We start from the raw sequence: 22700 nt of genomic DNA on the forward strand, positions 1-22700 counted from the left end.
GGTGTTTTGTTTTTGTCAAGCTAACCTATGCTTGATGCCTATCCTGCCCTATGTCAAGATAATGCAACTGCCTGCAGAACACCCTGAAGTACTTTCCTAAAAAGCCTTGTTGCATGCTTGTGTCACTCAAAGTACTATTTGTCAGAAATATAACCAAAGTCTGAATCATTTCGTGATACTTTTGCTGGTGCTGAATGACATGCATGAATTCGCTAGCACGGGTTCTGTAAGGCCAGCCAGGCTCGACTCTGAGTCCCTCCCGGATGGACCAAGCTTCTCACCCTATTCCTAAGGGAGAGTCCGAACTCCATGCAGGGGAAACTTATTTTGGTTACTTGTATCTGGGATTTTGTTTTTTCTGTCACGATCCACAGCTTGTGACCATAGGTGAGGTAGGAACGTAGATCATCTGGTAAATCGAAAGTTGGTTTGGGTTAGATTTAGTTGTCACATTTCCTTTTGCCTTGTATGATCTGTCTTTTGTTATGTTTTCTTTGTGTCTCCCTTTGTCTCATCAAGTTTATCATGTCCACTTGTGCTTGTCATCGCACTCACTTGTATCAGCCAATCAGTTCCCTCAGCAACTTGTGTCTTGTCCAGGTGTCTCTACTGTATATTTAGTTTCCTGTTTTCGTTCAGTCTTTGTCATGGTCATTGTCCATGTCAAGTCCTTGTTCCTGGTTTCATTACTGATTTATTCCCAGTATTGCTTTTTATTTTGAATCCTGTTTTGCACTTTTGGGTATGCGTTTTTTTTGTTTGTTTTTTACTAATACTCAGGCACATTATTTACCTTATTGTTTTTTGTTTATTAAAATGCTTCTTGAGTTCACCTTTGTCTCCACGCCCTGCATCCCTGCACTTGCTACCACCTCACCAACATAAATGTGACATAAAATGTATTATCATTGCAAATTTGCAAATTTTCATTTATCACGGAAGTTCTGGAACATAACCCCCATCATAAATAAGGAACTAACTACTGTAGTTCATATTTATGCATCTGAGAAAATGAAACTATTTTTGACTGTTTTACTATTACTATTGTATAACCCTTAGGACTTTATTAAACAGACATGGCCATATTTTGTACTTACCTGTGTTACCTGTCTGTACTTATTTATTTATTTTGCCTAAATGTGAATTTAACATGTTTATTCACTTACCCACTTTTCTTACCTCAAATTAACCTTGAAATGCCATAGTTGCATACTTATGCTTAAATCTGTTACAGTATATATATTTATATTTCTGGTAAACCTGGCTTCTTGTTTTCACAACTGCAATTTGTTTCTGAAGGGCATAGCTATGATAACAGACAGGCCCTGGGTAATCACTTAACCTTGCCTATTCCCAGAACTAATGCACTTAAAAGAACAGTTATGTACAGAGCAATTTCATACTGGATCCATCTGCCTCTATACGTACATGTTATGGTTAAAACGCTAAGTTTTAAAAGCAAATTAAAAAAACAAAAAAGCAATAATTTGAAAATAAATTATGAATGGTGTTATGTAACATGGTATTAGAATGAACTAAGTGATATGTGAAATGTGAACATTGGTAGTACAGTGTGATTCTAGGCATTTGGCTGCATGCTCCTTTTGTTTTTGTTTATTTTATTTTATGTACGTACTTTGGAATTTTTAAGTCAGTTATGTTGATTACGGTGATTTTGATTTTGTAAAGAATAATATTTTATTTATAGTTTCTGTGAGGGACCCCAGGAAGAATGCGTTTTCACCACAGTGACTGAAAACTAATGGGGATCCCATTTTAAACAATAAAGAATAAACAGTGATTGGGGAATGAATTGTTCAAAATAGTAACTATAACTATACAGTCCAAAGTTCATGTGTTAGCAACAGAAGAAAAAATTATCCAGAATGCTGAAAAAAAGTGTAGATTGCCTAAGGCAGTGGTCCCCAACCACCAGTCCGGAGTCCTGCCATTTGGTTCCGGGCAGCACAGATATATCATTTAAAAAATGAACAATAAATAATAATAATAATAATAATAATAATAATAATAATAATAATAATAATAATAATAATAATAATAATAATGGTGGTACCGGCATCTGCTCTGGCCCATGGTCTAATAAAGGGATGTCCTCTTGTGGCGCTCAGCCATTTTCAAAGTATATGCGGTGGGATCGGTGAAGCTAGAATCGCTGAGTCAGAAGCTCACCGGCTACATACAACTCACATACATACTTACATACAACCGGCTACATACACACTCGAACTGTGCATGCGCAGCTAGAAATGAGCACGCACGACGTTAAGTCAGATTGATAGACAAGATCGAGAATCAATCGTTAAGATGATACGATGATAAGATGATTTATTAAAAAAAATAAAATAAAATAAAATAAAAACATGATACACCCGGAAGACACAGTGACAAAGGATCCTTGACTATACCTTTAAATGGAGTAGTATCACACAATGACAATTAAGTTGGTTCAATTTAAGATTCTAGAGTGCAAAACAAAAGTTGTTTGTACTAAAGTAATCTTGTGGCATTTACACAATGGTGGCTGAGTTGAAATAACTTCAAAAGATGCATGCATATTGTTACCTCAGTTTTTCAAGTTGAGTCAACTTTTCACTTTTTAGAGTGTAGTACATGGAACAGCAAAACATACAGAGTATATTACAACATTACTCACAGGCATATATCCTCTCTGCTCTGTGGGAACAACTATTACGTTATCTTAGTAAGGAACCTTCTCTGCATATTCTTTTAGAGTCTTCTTAATTATACTACAGCTATATCTAGTTGAGTTTAGTGCAGTTTGTATTGTAATCCCTGAAACCTGATGATGAACTCTTCTGAATAATACAGTATAGTCAAACACTTCCAGAAGTATGCATGATTTTCCAAAAGAAAGAAATAGAGTCATAAACTGTGACCAGAAACAATATTGCACAGAGATAATGACAGAGAGAAGCAGGAAGTGATCAAAATGAGAAGCGACAGTCAAGCAGACAGGAATAGCAGATGTGCAGTCAAGACATTTAGTAACTCTGACAGCAAATACTTTTAGGTGGCATGAACTCAGCCCAGACTCAGTTGTGTTGTACATCAATATATTGAAGACCCCCACATATATCACATATTTGATAGTACCAATGAGTCTGACCTCAAGTACTGGAGCACAATAAAAGAAATTGTATTGTTTTCAGAAGAAAATGTCTGTTTTGTCAGCCAATAAATGACTACAAAATAGGTCAAATTTGTCAAAATACAGACCATCTTTATTCATATAGTTACACTTAGAGCTGTGTGTGGGGGGTGGAGGTGGGTGGGTGCATGAGTGTGGGGGGGTGCATGCGTGTGGGGGGGGGGGGGGGTGCGCGCGTGTGCATTCGTGTGTGTTGGGAGGAAGATGGGGGTCAGTTAACCTGGCAATAGTCTGGTACCTCTCGACAGTAATTTGGTCGGCAAAAGGCGGGACATTCTGTACAATAGCTCGAGCTGATTGGACGATGCGACATTCTACACGTTTGTTTTAACCAATCACGGCCACAGGTGAAAATTTCGTGTCCGTTCTTTTCAAAGGGGGGGGGGAAGCACGCACATCTTACCAGCTAGAAATGCACGAAGCGCCTCTCGCTGTTCAACATTCAACAAGGAAACGGTGAGTCATTCTGCGAGAACAGAATTAATTGAAGCATCCATTCGTCCATGTTAGGTTTGTTTGTTAGCTCCGGCGTCGGCGCTGGCTTCCTGGTTTCCTCACAGTTGTGTATCCCGCCCCCAAACACAATGTCGCTCTGTGATAGGTCCGAACCACCAGTGGTTTGGGTTTCTTCAATTTGTTTAAAGTAATTCAATTTGAAGGAAGTAAAATCTTATCTTGCCCTGCCCCCTATTTGCCTGTTGTCACAGATATGCTTTTTGAACATTATTTTTTTGGACTTCTACCATGGGTAAATACATTTTGTGTTTAGTGTTATTTTGTCATGTTAAATTCATTCTGAGTTCATTTTTTGTCTTAAATGTCCGACTCATGTCATGCTATGTACTAGTTAGCTAGCTTCCCTCCCCCAAAAAACGACTTCAACAACAAACACACTGAAAGTCTGTGCCCAACAGAGAAGCAGAAAGAGAAGTGGACTTTTTGTGATTGAACTCACCGTCCACTCCCGTAGCTTCTGCTATGCTGTTCCATGCAGGATTCTTTTTTAAGTTGTCCTTAAACAAAGGATGTGCAGTGTCATATCTAATTTTGTTGCTTTCCACATCGATTATAAATTTCTCCTCATCCATGTTCGCTAGTGTTTAAACAGTGAATTAAGCGTTAAGCATTATGACGTTTTGCTGACATGATTGCGAAATAGGTTCTGGCGAAAATTTTATTCTGAAAAGTAGGCGGAATTTTTTATTTTGAAACGGCGTCGGTCTTCCTCTCCCGTTCGATGTGTTCTATGCTAGTTTGTCATTTGACGGATGCCGACGGATGCGTCGTCCGCCAAAAATTGAAAATAGATCTATCCGTGCAGCGGGGTGCGGCACGACGCAGCTGGTCTGCAGTCGATCCGCAGTGCATACGCAGCCGGTGTAATTTGAATAAGCTGATAGAATGGAAACGAATCGGCTGCGCCGCCGGAGCGGAGACGTAACGCACACGCATGTAGTGTAATCCCGGGGTAAGACATTTCTCTCCTCTTCACCATTTGTATTATGATGCATCCACTACTTGTTTCCTCTTTAGATACAGGAGGAGCCTACGGTGGCCCTGAAGTGCAAAATGCAAAACCAAAAAAAGTGACTTCATTTGTGAGTTTTTGTTGTTGTTGCTGTTTTTTTGGTTTTTCTAATTTGCTGTCGTTTTTTAATTTTTATGTTTTGTTTTATTCGGTTTGCAGTGGTGTTCACTTTGTTTTGCATTTTGCCCTTCAGGGCCACCGTCGGAGCCAGTGACATAAAACGCATCACATGCGTTAAATATGGTTTACTGCCATGAGAGAAGGTACATTTCTAGACATAATAAAATTTGGCATTTTAATTTTATTACAAATAAAGTCAATGTTGCAATTTTAAGTAATCGTAAAAAAAGAGAGGACTGTGGTGCCGAAGCCAAGGAGACGCAGGAGGTGTGTTGCAATAGACTTTACTGAACATTTCTCAACAATCAAAACAGAAAACAGCTTCATGTACGTCACTCTAAATCCTTCCCCCCTCCAACCACTAAACAAAACATTCGTTCCATGGGGGAATTATGTCATGAGCACCACACAGGCCCCCCCAGAATTCACCCATAGTCAAAGTCCACATGTCTATGTGGAACAACAACACGACCACGGCGGGTGCGAATAAACGGGGCCGGTGAGGAGGTGGAGGAGGAGGGGCCCTCCGGCCCGTCCCAGCGAGGGGCGGAAGTTGTCGACGGGGCAGTAGCAGGGGTAGCAGACCCAGGAGGTCGACCCCGGCGTGGGGCCTGGGCCAACTCCAATGGCCCAGAAGTGTCCACATGGGCAGGTTTAACTCTGTCAATCGAGATAGTTTCAGGTTTACCGCCAAAGTCAATGATGAGGTCCTTATCCCCACACCGTAGGACTCTGAATGGCCCGTATACGGCGGGCGCAGAGGACCACGGTGTGCGCCCTGGCACACGAAAACAAATTACGCTGTGCAGAGGTCGGAGGAGATCCGGAAAACGTGGGCGCCATGCTGCGAAGTAGGGACCGGAGAGAACGCGCCTTTCGGCGCGTTGACCGACCAGCGACCAGGGCACCGTAGGATCTGGAATGAACTCGCCTGGCACTCGAAGAACCTGGCCGTACACAAGTTCAGCGGAAGAAGCCTGCAGGTCCTCCTTGAAGGCACATCTGAGTCCGAGCATCACCCACGGGAGCCTGTCCACCCAGTTGCCATCCGTCAGACCCGCACGTAGGGCCGCCTTCATCGAACGGTGGAAACACTCACACAACCCGTTGGCTTGGGGGTAATAGGCGGCCGTTCATCGTCGTTCATAGCGACGTCGCTTTTTGATCCTTCGATGTCGGCTCTTCCTATCATTGTGAAGCAGAATTCACCAAGCGTTGGATAGTTCACCCACTAATAGGGAACGTGAGCTGGGTTTAGACCGTCGTGAGACAGGTTAGTTTTACCCTACTGATGATGTGTTGCCGCGATAGTAATTCTTGCAGCTTGATCCCCAGACCACCGGTGACTGCATTCCACAGCTCAGAGGTGAACTGGGACCCAATGTCAGAGGAGAGGTCCAATGGGGTGCCAAAACGCGCAACCCACGTGCCGATGAACGCACGGGCCACCTCGGTGGATGCAGTCGAGGCAAGAGGAACGGCCTCGGGCCAGCGGGTCGTCCGGTCCACCATGGTCAAAAGTTAGGAGAACCCATGAGATGGGGGAAGCGGGCCTACCAGGTTGATGTTGACGTGGTCAAACCTTCTCTCGGGAACTTCAAAAACCTCGAAAGGGGCCTTGTTGTGACGATGCACCTTAGCCCGCTGGCAGGCCAAGCAAGAGTTCACCCAAGACTGCACATCCTTCTTAAGGCCAGGCCACACGAACTTCTGGGAAAACAACCTCACGGTTGGTTTCCTGCCGGGATGGGAGAGGTTGTGCACCGCTTCAAAAACAGCACGACGCCAGTTCGCAGTGACCAGTGGGCGAGGCAAGCCGGTTGAAAGATCGCACAACAGCTTAACACAAGACTCACCCACCGCCACCTCCTCCAGTCGTAACCCGGAGTCCGAAGCTACAAGAGACTGGACACCAAGGTCTGAGGCCTGATCAACACTCATGCAGGCATAGTCGAGACCCAACTGAACAGTTCCAACCACCGCCCTGGAGAGGCAGTCTGCGACAATGTTGGATTTGCCCGCAACATGCCGGATGTCCATGGTGAACTCCGAAATGAAGGAGAGCTGGCGCTGCTGACGAGCAGACCAAGGTTCCGCCACCTTGGACATGGAGAATGTCAGAGGCTTGTGGTCCACAAACGCTATGAAGGGGCGGCCTTCCAGCAAAAAACGGAAATGGCGGACCGCCAGGAAAAGGCCGAGGAGCTCCCTGTAAAAGGTGCTGTATTTACGTTCCCTGGGGGACAGCCAGCGACTAAAAAAGGCCAGGGGCTGCCAAGCACCATCCACCCATTGTTCATGCACTGCCCCAACAGCCAGATCCGAGGCATCCGTTGTAATCGCAACCGGGGCAAGAGGGGTGAGCCAACATCGTGGCATGGCTCAAGGCGGCTTTGATATTGTTGAATGCGGCCACCGCCTCGTCCGACCACACAATACACTGGTTAGGAGACATGCCCTTAAGAGCCTCATAGAGCGGGTGCATGATGTGGGCGGCCTGGCGGATGAAACGGTGGTAGAATGTCACCATTCCGAGAAACTCGCGGAGCGCACGAGCAGTGGGCGGAAGTGGGAAAGCCGAGACGGCCTCCACCCTTGCCGAAAGCGGGGCGGCCCCATCCTTGGTGATGAGATGGCCAAGGAAGTGGATGGAGGGCTATCCGAAAAGGCACTTGGACGGATTAATGATCAGTCCATGTGCAGCGAGTCTCGTGAAGAGGTCTCTAAGATGTACGAGGTGCTCGTCCACCGAGGAGCTGGCAACGAGGACATCGTCCAAATAAACAAAAACGAAGGACATACCTCTGAGCACCGTGTCCATCAACCTCTGAAAAGTCCGGGATGCATTTTTCAGTCCAAAAGGCATTCGCAGGAACTCAAACAGCCCAAACGGAGTCACCACAGCCATTTTGGGAATATCTGAGGAATGCACCGGGACCTGATGGTATCCAAGAACCAGGTCCACTTTGGAGAACACCTGCTTGCCGGCCAGGTGCGCGTAGAAATCCTGGATGTGGGGAACCGGGTAGCGGTCGGGTGTGGTAGCATCATTAAGGCGGCGGTAGTCACCACACGGCCGCCACCCGCCACCCGGCTTAGGCACCATGTGAAGAGGAGAGGCCCACTGGCTGTCAGACGGCCGGATGATCCCCAGACGCTCCAAATTCACAAACTCAGACTTGGCGACTGCCAGTCTGTCAGAGTTGAGACGCCGGGCATTAGCATGGACGGGGGCCCCTTCAGTGACAATGTGATGCTCAACCCCATGTTTCGTCGTGGAAGCGGAGAACGTAGGCTGAGTCAAACTGGGGAACTCGCTGAGGAGGCAAGGAACTTGTCACCCTCGGAGAGTGAGTTGGAAAGCCCGCCATATGCCGTCTCGTCGCAGATACAAGGTATCGAAGTCCGTGCATCCACCAGCCGGCCCCCCTCGACATCCACCAGCAGACCATGTGCGCACAGGAAATCACCACCGATGATGGGAAAGGAGATGTCAGCTGTGACGAAGTCCCATGAGTAACGACGGCCGCCAAAACACAAGTCCACAGTCTTTGTGCCATAAGAGCGAATAGGGGTGTCGTTGGCAGAAGACAAGGGTGGGCCATGCGTCCCGCCGGCAGAATCGCTCGCTGAGGCCGGCAGCACACTCCTCGTAGCGCCAGTGTCGCAGAGGAACTTGAGGTTGGAGATGGAGTCCTTGACGAATAACAGCCGGGCCTTCACACCTGCGTCCACGGCTGCTACTGAGCGCAGGGTTTGGTGTTTACCGCACCCTCATAACTGGAAGGGGAACCTCTTGGCCTTAGCACCGAAGCGGACATGAAAATAGCACAATCCCCGGGAATTACGACTCTCAGCGGCAGCGGGGCTCCTGTTCGCCCGCGCCCCATTGTCAAGGAGAGTGTAACTGCGTGTTGGGGCCAGCACCTTGGTAGCGAAATGTTGGGTGGCGAGGAAGAAGCGGTCCGCCTCCTCCGCCAGAGCCCGCGGCTCAGTGATAGTGGTGTTGGCGAGCACAGTCTGAACATGGGGCGGCACTGGCGGAGAAACGGCTCCATAAAAAGAAAGTTGGGCTCCTCGTCGTCCAGTAGGTTCAGCATCCTCTCCATGAGCTCAGAAGGCTTACTGTCTCCTAGCCCTCTGATAGCGAAAACCCGCTGAGCACACTCCGACCGTGACAGCTCGAATATCTTGAGCAGATGAGCCTTGAACGCCGCATACTTGAACTATGTGGGGGGCGACGTGACAAACCCCACCACTCTTGCAGCTGTAGCACATCCTAGCGCCGAAACAACGTAGTAGTAGCGCGTCGTCATAATGCCGCGCAGCACGAACTGAGCCTCCGCTTGCGCGAACCATGGATCCGCGGACGTCTCCCAAAACTCCGGCAGCTTAATAACGTTATTTTTAGCCATGTTCAAACCAGTTGCTGAGACTTCAGAACTGACGTCGGGGTCACCAGTGTGGTGCCAAAGCCAAGGAGACGCAGGAGGTGTGTCGCAAAATACTTTACTGAACATTCCTCAACAATCAAAACAGAAAACAGCTTCATGTACATCACTCTAAATGCTTCCCCCCTCCAACCACTAAACAAAACATTAGTTCCATGGGGGAATTATGTCATGAACACCACAGTACCTTTTTAGTGTTAAACTTTGTGGAACACTTTTTGACCCGGAACATGGAGACAAATACGAGAGGGGGGGCAGGGGGTCAAGAGATTTTAGGTTAATATTAAATATCTAATGTAAGTCACACATGCACATGCACACTCAGAAGGCTTAGAGCCAGGTTAGGGCCGCACACGCTATCTATGTTAAACAGATTTACTGCTGTTAGACTCTTTTTTTTTTTCTTTTTTTTTTTCAATTGCTCACGCAATCCCTCTTAATCCATCGTGTGTGCGTCTGTGTGAGCAGAGCACAAAGAGAGAAATTACAATGCCACAGGTTTGTCTGTAGAGCAGAACAGTTCAAGTAAAAACATGTACACATTTGTTGATTTGTTCCTCACAGTAACTGCAGTCTGTCTATTCACTGGTGATGTAAGGTAACATTCATATTTCTTCTTCATTTTGGGTATCACCAAAAATTGTCAGTGATACAATTAGTAACTGAAGTTAGTTTGAGAAAAAGAAAAAAAAACTGAACACCTCTGTTGAGATCAGAAGACTTAAAGGGGAATTCAACCTTAAATATTTATTTACAATAACATGTTATATTAATAATAATAATATTACATTTGTGGAATATGAGTTATGCAGCAAAATTCAGCTGTTTTTATCCATCTCGGGCGGCCATTTTGCCACTTGTTGTTGACTTACAGTTTTTTTTTTTTCAACTGTTTACCCACAATTTTGAAAACAGGGCTCCTTTTTTCAAAACATTGCCACAATTACCCAAACACCACACTAAATTTCTATAACTCCTACACTGTTTGCAAAATGCCACACTTCATTCACAACATACACTTGATGTTGCAGACCGAAAATATGTATTTCTTACCATACTCAGATCCAGCAACAACACTCAACAATACAAATGAGAACAAAATAGCGTTTTTTCTTACTACCCTTAGACATATAAAAATCTGTATACAAATAAAAATGACTGCATGAAGTCTTTTCAATTAAGCACATGTGTGCTTCCACACTAAGTGGATGTGAATATCCAGTGTGTTTATTGGTGTGGTCATTGATGAGCCACTGCTTTGTAATGACCAGGAAGTAACTTCACAATCCTTATCTGTGTCGAAGGTACAGAGATGTGTCGTGTGTGAAAATCACTGTGTGAAATGTTTTGAAAAAAGTGTGAAGCTGCGTCTGTGCCTATTGTTGTGCAACTCTGGACAAGTGTTTACTCTTTGTGTGTAAACATTGGAAATTGTGTGAAAATTTCATTTTAGTGTGTAAACGACTGTAAAGAACTGCAACATGACATTACATTTGCTCAGGGCTCATGAACAACCAATTACAGCTCAACTGTGTTTCTGAAGCTGCACTGTGATTGGTTGTTACCTGAGACCTGAGCAACTGTGATGTAATTTTCACTCGACAGCAAGTGGCAGAATGGCCTTCTGATGGGCTCCAGGTGGAGGGGTGGAACCGTCACTTGCCTTTGGTGCCGGTTGTCGTGGGTTCGATCCTCTACCTGGGAGACCCATGTGTGGCTTACATGAAGTAAGCTTGTGTGAGTGAGTGATTGCCAAAAACAAAAAAAAAGACTTTAGACTTGTTAGGCCACATAGAACATATTATTATTATTATGAGCTGAAACTTCTCTCATACTTGGTGCATTAGACTTACACTTCGACTTGACTTTATTGATCCCTTTGGGATGGCTCCCTCTGGGAAATTTACATATCCAGCAGCAATAAGAACAGATAATAAAATAAAACATAATAATAATAATAATAATAATAATTCAATCAATAAATAAGGTTATTACACCAGAGATTGAATTAATAATAATAATAAGAATAAGAATAAGAATAAGAATAAGAATAAGAATAAGAATAAGAATAAGAATAATGAAATAAAAATGAAAATTCAATCAATCAATAAATAAGGTTATTACACCGGAGATTGAATTAAACAAATTAAATTACAGTACAGTACAGTACAGTAAAGTTCCATATTTGTGAAGTGAAGTACCCAACTACACCCACCTCCCCCCATTGAGGAGTTGTAGAGTACAATGACATGGTGAACATTAGTACCAATATGAATTTTTACATTTATAATTGAATCCAATAAAGTAACATTAATCATGTGTCACATATGTTTTATTGAACATGACCTGATCAAAACCATAAATAATAATTGAAATCAATTAGAACCACGGCGCCATGTAAATAAAGTGGCAAAAACACTCTGGCAAATCACACATTTGCATTCCTGTGGCAGATTTTATACTAAGGTTGCAGTGGCTAATAAATAAATAAATAAATATAAACAAATTTACATGTATTGTAAGAGACACAGCCATAATAATTATGCATCCAGATTTTGTTTGTATGTCCAATTCTTACCTTACGTCTTTTGAGCAGTATTTGGCACATTAATTTAAGAGGGGGAAAAGCTGTATTAAAAGTATCAATTCATGGTTTTCTGAATCAATATTGGGCTATGAAAAGGAATATCGATCCGATATTGATATATCGATATTTTAGACCCAGCGCTACTCAACGCCTCGGCTGCGCCTGGAAATCTGTCCAAAAAAATTATGAACAGAGTCGGAGACAAAGGGCAACCTTGGCGAAGTGCAGCCCTCACTGGAAACAAATTCAACTTACTGGCAGCAATGCGGACTCTGACAACGGTCGTACAGGGACCGAACAGCCCGTATCTATCAGGGGGCTCAGTACGAAATCAAACAAAAATCAAACTAAACCCAACCCAAACCATGACACAAACAATAGACAAGGCAATGAACATGCTTAAAATGTGGTTTGATTTTATCATTAAATGTAGGCAAAACAACATTTATATTATTTGTAAATCACATAAGACACTCTGATTCATATATATATATATATATTAGAGCTGTCAAACGATTACATTTTTTAATCAGATAAATCACATCGTAGAATTTTGATTAATCACGATTAATCACTGACTTAAAAAGCTTTTTTTCCCCAGCATAATTTAAAATGGGAAAAAATGACCTACAGCATATGTAAACATTTATTAAATGCTTTACTGAAACGCATGTAGTTATGTTTATTGCTACCTTTAATGTAACCATCCACTGTTGGCTAAAAAGGATCATCTGCGTCAAAATTAATAGTGTGATTAATCTGTGGTAATACAATGATTAATGCAATATTTTTTTGTGATTAATTAATTAGTTAACGCTTTAACTTTGACAGCACTAATATATATATATATATATATATATATATATATATATATATATATATATATATATATATATATATATATATAATGGGATTGAAATTGGAAGGGTCATGAAATTCAATTTCACAGCGTCATAATTGATTAAAAAAAAAAAAAGTAAAAGTCACATATTGGGCATGTCCAATTGAATCATTCACAAAAACAATCCCCTTCACTCCCGGCTGTCTTACTGGATTTTGACTGATTTTGCAAGGCCCACAGAATATTGTGTTCTATTGCTATAAAAACATGGAACCTACCAAAAGAAAAAATAAAGTGTCTTCTCTCATCAGAAAGTAAAAGTATATATCTATTTGTTTCTGTTTTGGAACGATTTGCATTAGAATATAGCTAAGTTTCATCATTATTCACAAATCTGTTTAGAACTGTGAGTAATTGAGCTTTTTGCACCATGGCCCTGGTTGATCTCTTTTGCTCTGCTGCCACCTGCTGGCCGTGTGTGTAATAAGTACCATTTCTTCAACCATTCTCTTCAGTTCAGATGCTGCATCAAAGACTTCTGTATGCTCTAGCATGGAAAAAAAAAAACCCATAAAAACGTATAAATACGTCTTTGGGATACTTAAAACATTTGGGAGCAAATGAGTTAAGGACAGGTTTGAATATAATTCACTCCACACGCTGCATTGTTCCCTAATTCTGTCGTATTTCTAATTCTGTCATGTGCTGAGGTCTGGAGAAACAACTGCAAGAGCTCATTACAGTCGCTGATCCTTCTACAAGAAAAGAGACGTTAGAGTGTTTTTGTATCTCTCTCTCTCTCTCACTGGCTCTCAATAAAATCCAACTCCCTTTGAGACCAAATTGAATAACAGTCATTACCAATTCGTCAATGAGACTCATCACGTACCACCTGTCCTCAAAGATCACATCTCATTAATTTTCTGTATCCTGTTAATTAAGAAACTGTTACATTGCGAATGAATCACATTCACATCAAATGTCTGAAGAGAAATCTGTAAAATTAATTACTGAAAGTCGAAAATTTTTAATGAGGCAGATCAGAGAAGTACAGCTCAGTAAACGGAAATGGTGTGCAAGGACTTTAAAATCCAATTGTTCAAATTACAAAGTAGTATTTGTACATGTAGATGAAACAGACATGTTTAATTGTGCAGTGTTTAATTTCATCACGTCTCAATCAAACTATCTTCAAAAACATATATTTTTAAAGTGATGCTACTTACAGACCAATTTACAAAGATTTTGCGTGTGCAAAAACAGATGCAAACTTGAATGTGCACCCAAACAGATGTGGGAGCTGATCTATGAACAGTGTGCACCCACGATTATGCCTGCCAAATGCAGTAAATTGCCACGCAATCCATTTTGTACATGCAAACAGATTAATTTCGCTCTCACACTTTGGTTTGTGAAACTTGAGACAAATTGTGATAGTCTGAAATGCAGAGGCAAGGACATTGGATATTTTCCGCTTTTGTCAACATTTTTAAAATACCAGAAATAAATATAGTCATAATATATTATCTATTCAGCAATGCAATTTTGGAGCTTCTGAATAAGTGCTGGCTTGGAGTCAGTCACCTATTACAAAACTACTGTCCACTCTGCATTTCCTTGTGGTCAGCGTTTGTGACAATAGTCTAATGCAGGGGTGCCAAACATACAGCTAAGGGGTTTAATCCAGCTCGCGAGATGATTTTGTAAAGTAAAAAATAGATTTGTTTATGTCAGACCAATTCATCAGCTAGCCACAATCAAAACATATACATTTGTTATTTCACGAGCAGTCCTCAAATGATCAAAGCAACTTGTACGGGGAATCGTCCTGGATGTCATTATTTTACACACAAATAAAAGTTACAGTTTGTTTAATTATTATTATTATTATTATTATTTTAAATAATAGACTGACATAAATGTGTTAAATACAACCAAATTCAATTACTGGTAAAACAAATGGATATGACAAGGATTAACTTACTTGAATGTCATTAACTCATTTGCTCCCCAAAACGTATAAATACGTTTTATTTTAAATATTAACAGTGTCCCGAAGATGTATTTATACGTTTTTTGTTCTTTTTTTTAATGATAGAGCATACAGAAGGCTTTGATGGAGTCTCTGAACTGAAGAGAATTGTTGAAGCAATGGTAGTTATTACAAAAATGGCAGGTGGCAGCAGAGTATAAGAGATCAACCAGAGCCATGTTGCAACAAGCTCTTTTTGCCAGCGTTTTCACCAGGAATGTGAATAATGATGAAACTCAAATGCTAAATTCGAAATTCTAATTTAATTGCTGCAAAACGGAAATAGATAGAAATATATATTTTTTTTTTATCCTGATGAAATTAAGAGACTAATCTTTCTTTTCTGTGGGCCTTGCAAAAATCAGTAAAAATCCAGTAAAATAGCCGGGAGCGAAGGGGATTGCTTCAGTGAAAATGGCCTCGAGTGAATGAGTCAACTGCGCCACACAATACATTCTGGGAACAATATATATGCATAACAGGTAGATTTAACATGTCCAGAACACATACAGGCAAAGTGTTGCCGCGTTCCATTCGCATTCATTTTTATTACAGTTGAGCTCCGTAATTTAGGGCAGGCCCACAAATAGCGAAAATCTACGTAGAATTTGACGGCAATTGTTTTTAAGTTATACTGTATACCATTATTTTACTGATCCGGCCCACTTGGTAATATATTTTCCTCCATGCGGCCCCTGAGCTAAGCTGAGTTTGACACCTCTAGTCCAATGCCTCTCCCAGTGCAGTTTTTTTTTTTTGGTGTGCTAAGTTTGAAATGCAAAGTTATGCATGATGAGCACTCAGGATGAGTTAAATCAAACAAAAGCATGTCGTTTATGCTGTTGTGGGCTTCATTAAAATTATTGGAGCGATATATTTCTTTTATGTAACTCAGTCATATGTTTGTCTTCTACTAACACTTGAAACTTCATTCTGTGCTTGCAGTGCTCTCCCAAGTGTTCTATGAAGAAAATGAGCTAAAAAGCTTCGTTTTAAATAGATGGCCTTAGCCGCCTTTACTTCTGTGGCTAACAGGGCGTGCCTTCTCTCAAAAGTTAATGTGTGGATCGATAACTATACTATCAATACCGCCGCTATCGGTTTGCCACTCAGCTCCTTGTTAGAAAATGGCAAGTTGTGCAAAATGTATTACGACTACTACTAATAAGGGATGTTTGATACCATTTTGTCTTCAGACCGATATCAGTACGAGTACTCAACTCTTCAGTAGTTACCATAATTTACCCAATTATATGACAAGCACTGTCCAATTAAGAAACACAATAAGAAGCAAAAACACGATATCTGTCCATGGATATCAATGTTAGGGTTGTGTGTGTGTGTGTGTTCTTGTACATAATACATAGTGAGGACCAAAATACGTCTTTATCCAACAGAATGAGGACATTTTTGTGAAGTGAGGACATTTTGGCCGGTCCTCACTTTGCAAGACCTCTTTTTGAAGGTCAAGACTTGGTTTTAGAGTTTAGGTTTGAATTGGGTTATGGTTGGGGTTAGGTTTAGGCAATCATTTTTGATGGTTGCGGTTAGGGTAAGGCTCTAGGAAATGCATTATGGCAATGGATGTCCTCACAAAGATATATGTACAAGGATGTGTGTGTGTGTGTGTGTGTGTGTGTGTGTGTGTGTGTTGGATCCCAAAAAGCAGACCACAAATCGTGTTGAAAAGGCAACAAAAGGGTTTTAATAATAACACAGGGCGCAAGGACAAAAATCCAAGGAATATCAAAGCACCAAAGTAAAACACAAAAGTTCAGTAAAACAGAAAGCGCATGGAACAAGGCACGGAGAAAAACACATAACAAAAATCCAAAAGTACAACTAAGAAATCTGGAGCAAAATGCTAATAACAAAGAACACGCAATAGGGCTAAACCACTACAAACAGGCCGAATAAAACTAGGACGAGAGCAAAGCAATAACAGGGTAATACTTAGCAAATCTAGGGATCAGCGTCGTTGGCAGGAAGCAAGTTAGTAAGGCGAATACTCCAACATCTTCTGTTGGGAGTGCTCGGCTTTTATGGCCAGCTGATTGCTGACCAGCAGCAGGTGTGTCAGCTCAGCTCCCCACGGTAGTCATGGAGACCAAGAAACAAAAGAACACAAGTAAGAAAGCAGCACTGGGGACACAGAAACGCAACAGTCAACAGGATTAAAAAAATGCATGTAAAAAGAAGAATGCACTTTATAGAGATTTCATTAGACAGAGAACTACAGAGGCAGAATATAAGGACAAACAATACAAAAATAAGTTAACTAATATTATACGAGCCAGTAAGAAAAAATATTATACAAGGATATTAGAGGATAATAAACACAACATCAAAGGAACATGGAAGATACTCAAGGATATTATAAGAAACAGTATTAAGGACTATAGTTTACCGAAGTATTTTGTTGATGAGACTGTAGAGATGTATAACATGGATGAAGTAACTCATAAATTTAATAATTTTTTTGTAAATGTGGGACCTACATTAGCGAAACAAATACCCGATATTGGAATATTGGAATATTTACCAGAGAGAAATCCTAATTCTTTATTTCTTAAAGCTGTAACAGAACAAGAAATAGTGGGGATAGTCATTAAAAACAAAAATAAAAAATCTACTGATCGTAATGATATTGATATGTCACTAGTAAAAAGGTTAATTAAGGCAATTTCTAAACCTTTAACATACATTTGTAATCTATCATTTCAGACTGGTGGGTTTCCAGATAAAATGAAGATAGCTAAGGTCAACCAATATATAAAACTGGGAACAAGCATTACTTTACCAACTATAGACCAATTTCCCTACTACCACAATTTTCTAAAAATATTGGAAAAACTCTTCAATAATAGATTAGACTCATTTTTGGAAAAATATAACATCCTTGCTGAAAACCAGTACGGATTTAGGTCTAATAGATCAACAACACTGGCAATAATAGAAGCAATAGAACTAATTACAAATGCTATAGATCATAAGAAATACTCTGCAGGGGTATTTATAGACATCAAGAAGGCATTTGATACAATTAACCATCATATATTAATAAATAAACTAGAACGATATGGTATAAGGGGAATCGTGCTTGAGTGGATAAAAAGTTATTTAAGTAGGAGACAGCAGTTTGTTAAGTTGGGTGATTATTCCTCATCATGTTTGGATATTGTTTGTGGTGTCCCCCAGGGGTCAGTATTGGGCCCTAAACGTTTTATTTTGTATATAAATGATATGCATGTAGTTTCTAAGATACAACATTCTGTGTTATTTTCTGATGATACCAATATTTTTTACTCAGGGGATAATATGCTACAAATACAGGAAGAAATAACAAAAGAAATGAACAAATTAAAAATATGGTTTCATAGCAACAAATTATCATAAAATTTAGGGAAAACAAAAATAATGTTATTTGCAAATTGTACGACGAATACACAGGTGAAGATTATAGTAGATGGGGTAAAAATTGAGAGGGTTCGTGAAATCAAGTTTTGGGGGGTAATTATTGATGACAAAGTTAGCTGGAAACCACATTTTAATATATACAGAGTAAAATTTTGAGAAATATTGCAATACTAAATAAGGCGAAGAGGGTGTTAGACAGTAAATCCCTCCACATACTGTATTGTTCGTTAGTCTCTCCTTATTTGCAGTACTATGCTGAAGTTTGGGGCAATAATTATAAAACTTCACTACATTCAATAAATATCCTACAGAAAAGAGCATTAAGGATTATTCACAAAGCTGGCTATCAGGATCATACAAACATATTATTTTTAAGGTCTCAATTACTTAAGTTTCATGATATGGTACAGTATAAAACAGCGCAAATAATGTTTAAAGCAAAATATAATTTACTACCGCAGAATATTTAACAGTTGTTTAATAGGAACTCCAATGATGGTTATAATCTACGGCGGCATTGTGACTTTAAAGAACCTAGGTTTCGTACAACAAGAAAGAGTTTTTGTCTATCAGTATGCGGGGTTAGGTTACTGAAGGGATTTAGTGGGGAGTTGAAGCATTGTACAAATATGAGACAATTTAAAATACTATATAAACATAGGATTTTTAAGAAATATGAGGATGAGGGAGGAGGGCTCACTTATTAGGTGTGTTAGTTGTTCTATTTGTTGGTTTGCTTGTTTGTTTGTTGTTTATTTGCTGCTTGTTTGTTTACTATTTCTTTCTTTGTTTTGGTTAGTTTTATGGTTTTCTCTATGGATGCTTTATTATGTAAATATGTTGAAGCAGTAGATTTAAAGGTGGAACTGTTTATGTGGTAAATTAGGTTATGGGTGTGTGTTTATATGTACTATGTGTATGTAGGAGGACGGAAGTTTACTAAGTCATTTACTTAAGGAGAAGGGGTGGGAGTAAATAAGTTTTACTTGTTCTCACTCCTTTTCGAATATACGATTGTTTGTTTTCTTTTTTATTGTATGTCATTGTTTCTTTGACTTTCTATTTTTCTTGATTATAGTCATTTTATTTATGTATTAAGATGATGTTGATATTCGAAAAAAAAAAAAATACCAATACCAAGAAAGAAATAATTTTAAAGAAAGACCTATATATTCCAATATAGCTTTTCTCCTTAATTGTATATTCTTTTTATTTCTAATATCTAGTGTCTGTTCATAATATGGCCACAAGAGGGCAGCTGAAAATGGTATAAGCCGGCATAGCAAGTACCAATACCTTGAAATAAGGCCTGATGTGAAACAGATACTGATACCTTGCATCACATCAGTACTCGCCCATCCCTAATAACAATAATGAGAAGAATTTATGGAACTTGGATAGTGCTGTTCACAATACTCCGTCAGTTTGAAGAAAACGAATGTGTTGCTTCACTTTATGATGCTATGTGGTATTGTTCAATCTCCACAATGAACCCATTTTATGTCTTGTGCATTTAGGACTATCGCGTGAACATCTTCCTTCGTCAACAGTGGAATGATCCCAGGCTGGCCTATGCAGAATATCCAGATGACTCTTTGGACTTGGACCCCTCTATGTTAGACTCCATTTGGAAGCCGGATCTGTTCTTCGCCAATGAAAAGGGGGCACACTTCCACGAAGTTACCACAGACAATAAGTTGCTGCGGATTTTTAAGAATGGAAATGTTTTATATTCTATAAGGTGAGTTCCAGGGTGACTGTGTATTACAAAAGGAGCTGAGAAACGGTCCAGCAAGACCCTCAACAATGTTTCGTACAATGTATAAACTAAAATACAATTCTAAAACCAATAAATATAAAATATACAAAGTAACTTAGATATGAAAATCACACAATTTAGGGAATTGGAAAGCTGTACCAAACAAACCGTCCAAACCCACCAGCAACTAAATGAGAAGTCATGGTCATCTTTGATTATGAAGGCTGAACAGTGACAGACAGCCCTCAAATAAGTACCTTTGCAGTTGGAAAGCCAGTGACTGTTATTTAAGATGATGATTTCCAAGAGTTTATGCCGTTAGCACTTTACATTAAATGCTTAAAGCTGCAGTATGCAACTGTTTTTTTTTTTTTTAAGTCATGTTCACCCAAGCTACTACTAGTGGTGATGACACTATGTTGATAAAGGCTATCAGCTGCTCTAACATCTTATTGTATTTTTCAGTATTTTAGGTTCAATAATTTGTGATGACCGGTTCCACATTATTTTGAATTTATGTAGCAGCAAATATTCAGGCAATAATACCATCTTCCATTCTGAAGTGTCGCAGCAACTGTCCTTCAAAATGGAATAAAAAATGAAATAGAACAGGTGGGTGCAAACTTTTTCGTTTGAGGGCCACATACAGGAAATCAGAAGGACGCAAGGGCCATGTAATGTTATGAAGAGAAATTGTGTTTAGTCATAAAAAAAAGTTCTAATAATGTATTTGTGTTTTTGCATATCTAGAAAAATGCTAAAGTATATAAACCAATTTATTTGTAAAAGTGACACCTATTTTTTTTGACACCCTCCTTTCTGACTTTGACCATCTCCAAACTTGATATATTTATTTATTTATTTTAACTATGTCAAATGCCAATTTTAATATATGTCGTGGGCCACTGAAAAATAGATGGCGGGCCGCAAATGGCCCCCGGGCTGTAGTTTGGACGCTACTGATCTAGAAACACTCGGTGGGAAGCCACGGCCTACTTAATATGACAGCTCTGTTGTTGTAATGAAGAATTCCGGCCTATGGGGTAACCGGAACAACACACCACTGCTTTCAACAAGTATCCATGTTGCTGTTTGTTTGTGATGTCTACTTACTTTGTGAATTTGGAAGCCATGTGTTGTTTTCAGTTCACAGTTAAACCCTGTTAGTGTGTTTTACTTGCACTCTTTTCTGTATGCTTTCAGACTAACGTTAACACTCTCATGTCCCATGGATCTAAAAAACTTCCCCATGGATGTACAGACCTGCATTATGCAGTTAGAAAGCTGTAAGTACTGGACACAAACACAAATGCAGCACTTTAAAATGTTCTTTTTGATACCTGTAAAACAATTCCATGCGACTCTTACATAATTTGAAACAAGATTCACTCGGTCTGGCCAGCCCATATTGCTTGACTTGTTGAAAACTTTAATGTAGAGACCCATCTTCCGTTGCGGAAGATGTCTAATTAAGCAGTCTGATGGTATTGTCACTGGCTGCCTGTGACTGTTGTCATTGATTAGACAGATGACAATTATTGTAGTAGGGCCACTGATTGTTTGTGGTGACACTTGTTTTTAGTTTATTTGGGTCTACACCAGGGGTGTCCAAACTTTTTCATTTGAGGGCCACATCCAGAAAATCAAAAGGACGCAAGGGCCACATAATGTTATAAAGAGAAATATTGTTCAGTCCTAAAAATTCTACAAATAATTTATTTGTGCTTTTGCATATTTAGAAAAATGCTACAGTACATAAACCAATTTATATATTATTTAATATGGCAGTAGGGTTATTATAGTTTTGGAATTTTTTATTTTAGTTAGTTTTTATTAGTTTTCAGGGTGGTTCTGTTAGTTTTGATTAGTTTAGTTCTTTAAAACAATGCTTAGTTTTAGTTTAGTTTGTTATTTTCAGTATTAGTATTAGTTTAAAAAAATTGCGTATATTTAAAAAACACCATGGGAGCAATATCATCTGAAGGTGCTTTTCTATTGGCTGTTGCTAGATGACGTCACTTCTGTGTGACATACTTTCAAATGTCATTATTCCGGTTTATATCAAAATAAATCTACTAAAAATCACATTTAAAATCATCCCCAAAGGCTTATGCATTAAATTAATTACCAAAGTTTTAGTTCTTTAATGAATGCTTAGTTTTAGTTTAGTTTTAGTTAGTTTCATTATTAGTATTTATTTATTTATTTATTTATTTTATGTGTATTACTTGTGTGCAATATATAAAACAAAATGTACAGGGGTGTACTGGTGTGCATGCGCTCACGCTTGCATTATGGGCTGTCACTGCCATGACAACGATTCGCTGATTTGGCTGATAACTATGCAAACCCGGAAGTCATTTACGGCGCAGGCAGCGTTAACATCTCTGCAGCAGCACATGACATCAAAATGGCAAGTCATAGAAAGATGGCCACTGATTTAAAAAAAAATAAATCAAAAGGCAACGAGTGCTCGCTCTGTGGCCTGGATCATGGGTAAGCAAGAAACAATTTCATGATGCATGATCATTTTGCTAAAAGGAAATGGCCACTTGTTTTACTTTTGCGATGTACGTGTTAGGGGTGGGAATCTTTGACTGTCTCACGATTCGATTTGATTCCGATTTTTGGGTCTGCGATTCGATTCAGAATTGATTTTTGATTCAAGACGATTTGTTTCAAAATTTGATTGACACTGTAAAGTTCTGGGTGAGAACTTTCACTGGTTCTTGTATCTTAATGCTCCCGATATAATATTAACAGTAATAACCAGAT

At 39.9% G+C, this 22700-nt stretch overlaps 1 protein-coding gene across 1 annotated transcript in view; it reads left to right on the forward strand.

The window, feature by feature from the left end:
- glra3 (glycine receptor, alpha 3) overlaps positions 1-22700 on the forward strand; it is a 311990-nt gene that overhangs the window by 40772 nt on the left and 248518 nt on the right. Inside the window, exons 4-5 of the mRNA XM_077524973.1 lie at positions 19684-19907; positions 21129-21211. Of these exons, the coding sequence (XP_077381099.1) occupies positions 19684-19907; positions 21129-21211 (307 nt within the window). The remainder of the gene's footprint in view (positions 1-19683; positions 19908-21128; positions 21212-22700) is intronic.

Source organism: Festucalex cinctus, chromosome 6, assembly GCF_051991245.1.
Source record: "Festucalex cinctus isolate MCC-2025b chromosome 6, RoL_Fcin_1.0, whole genome shotgun sequence".
In the NCBI taxonomy this organism is placed as follows: Eukaryota; Metazoa; Chordata; class Actinopteri; order Syngnathiformes; family Syngnathidae; genus Festucalex; species Festucalex cinctus.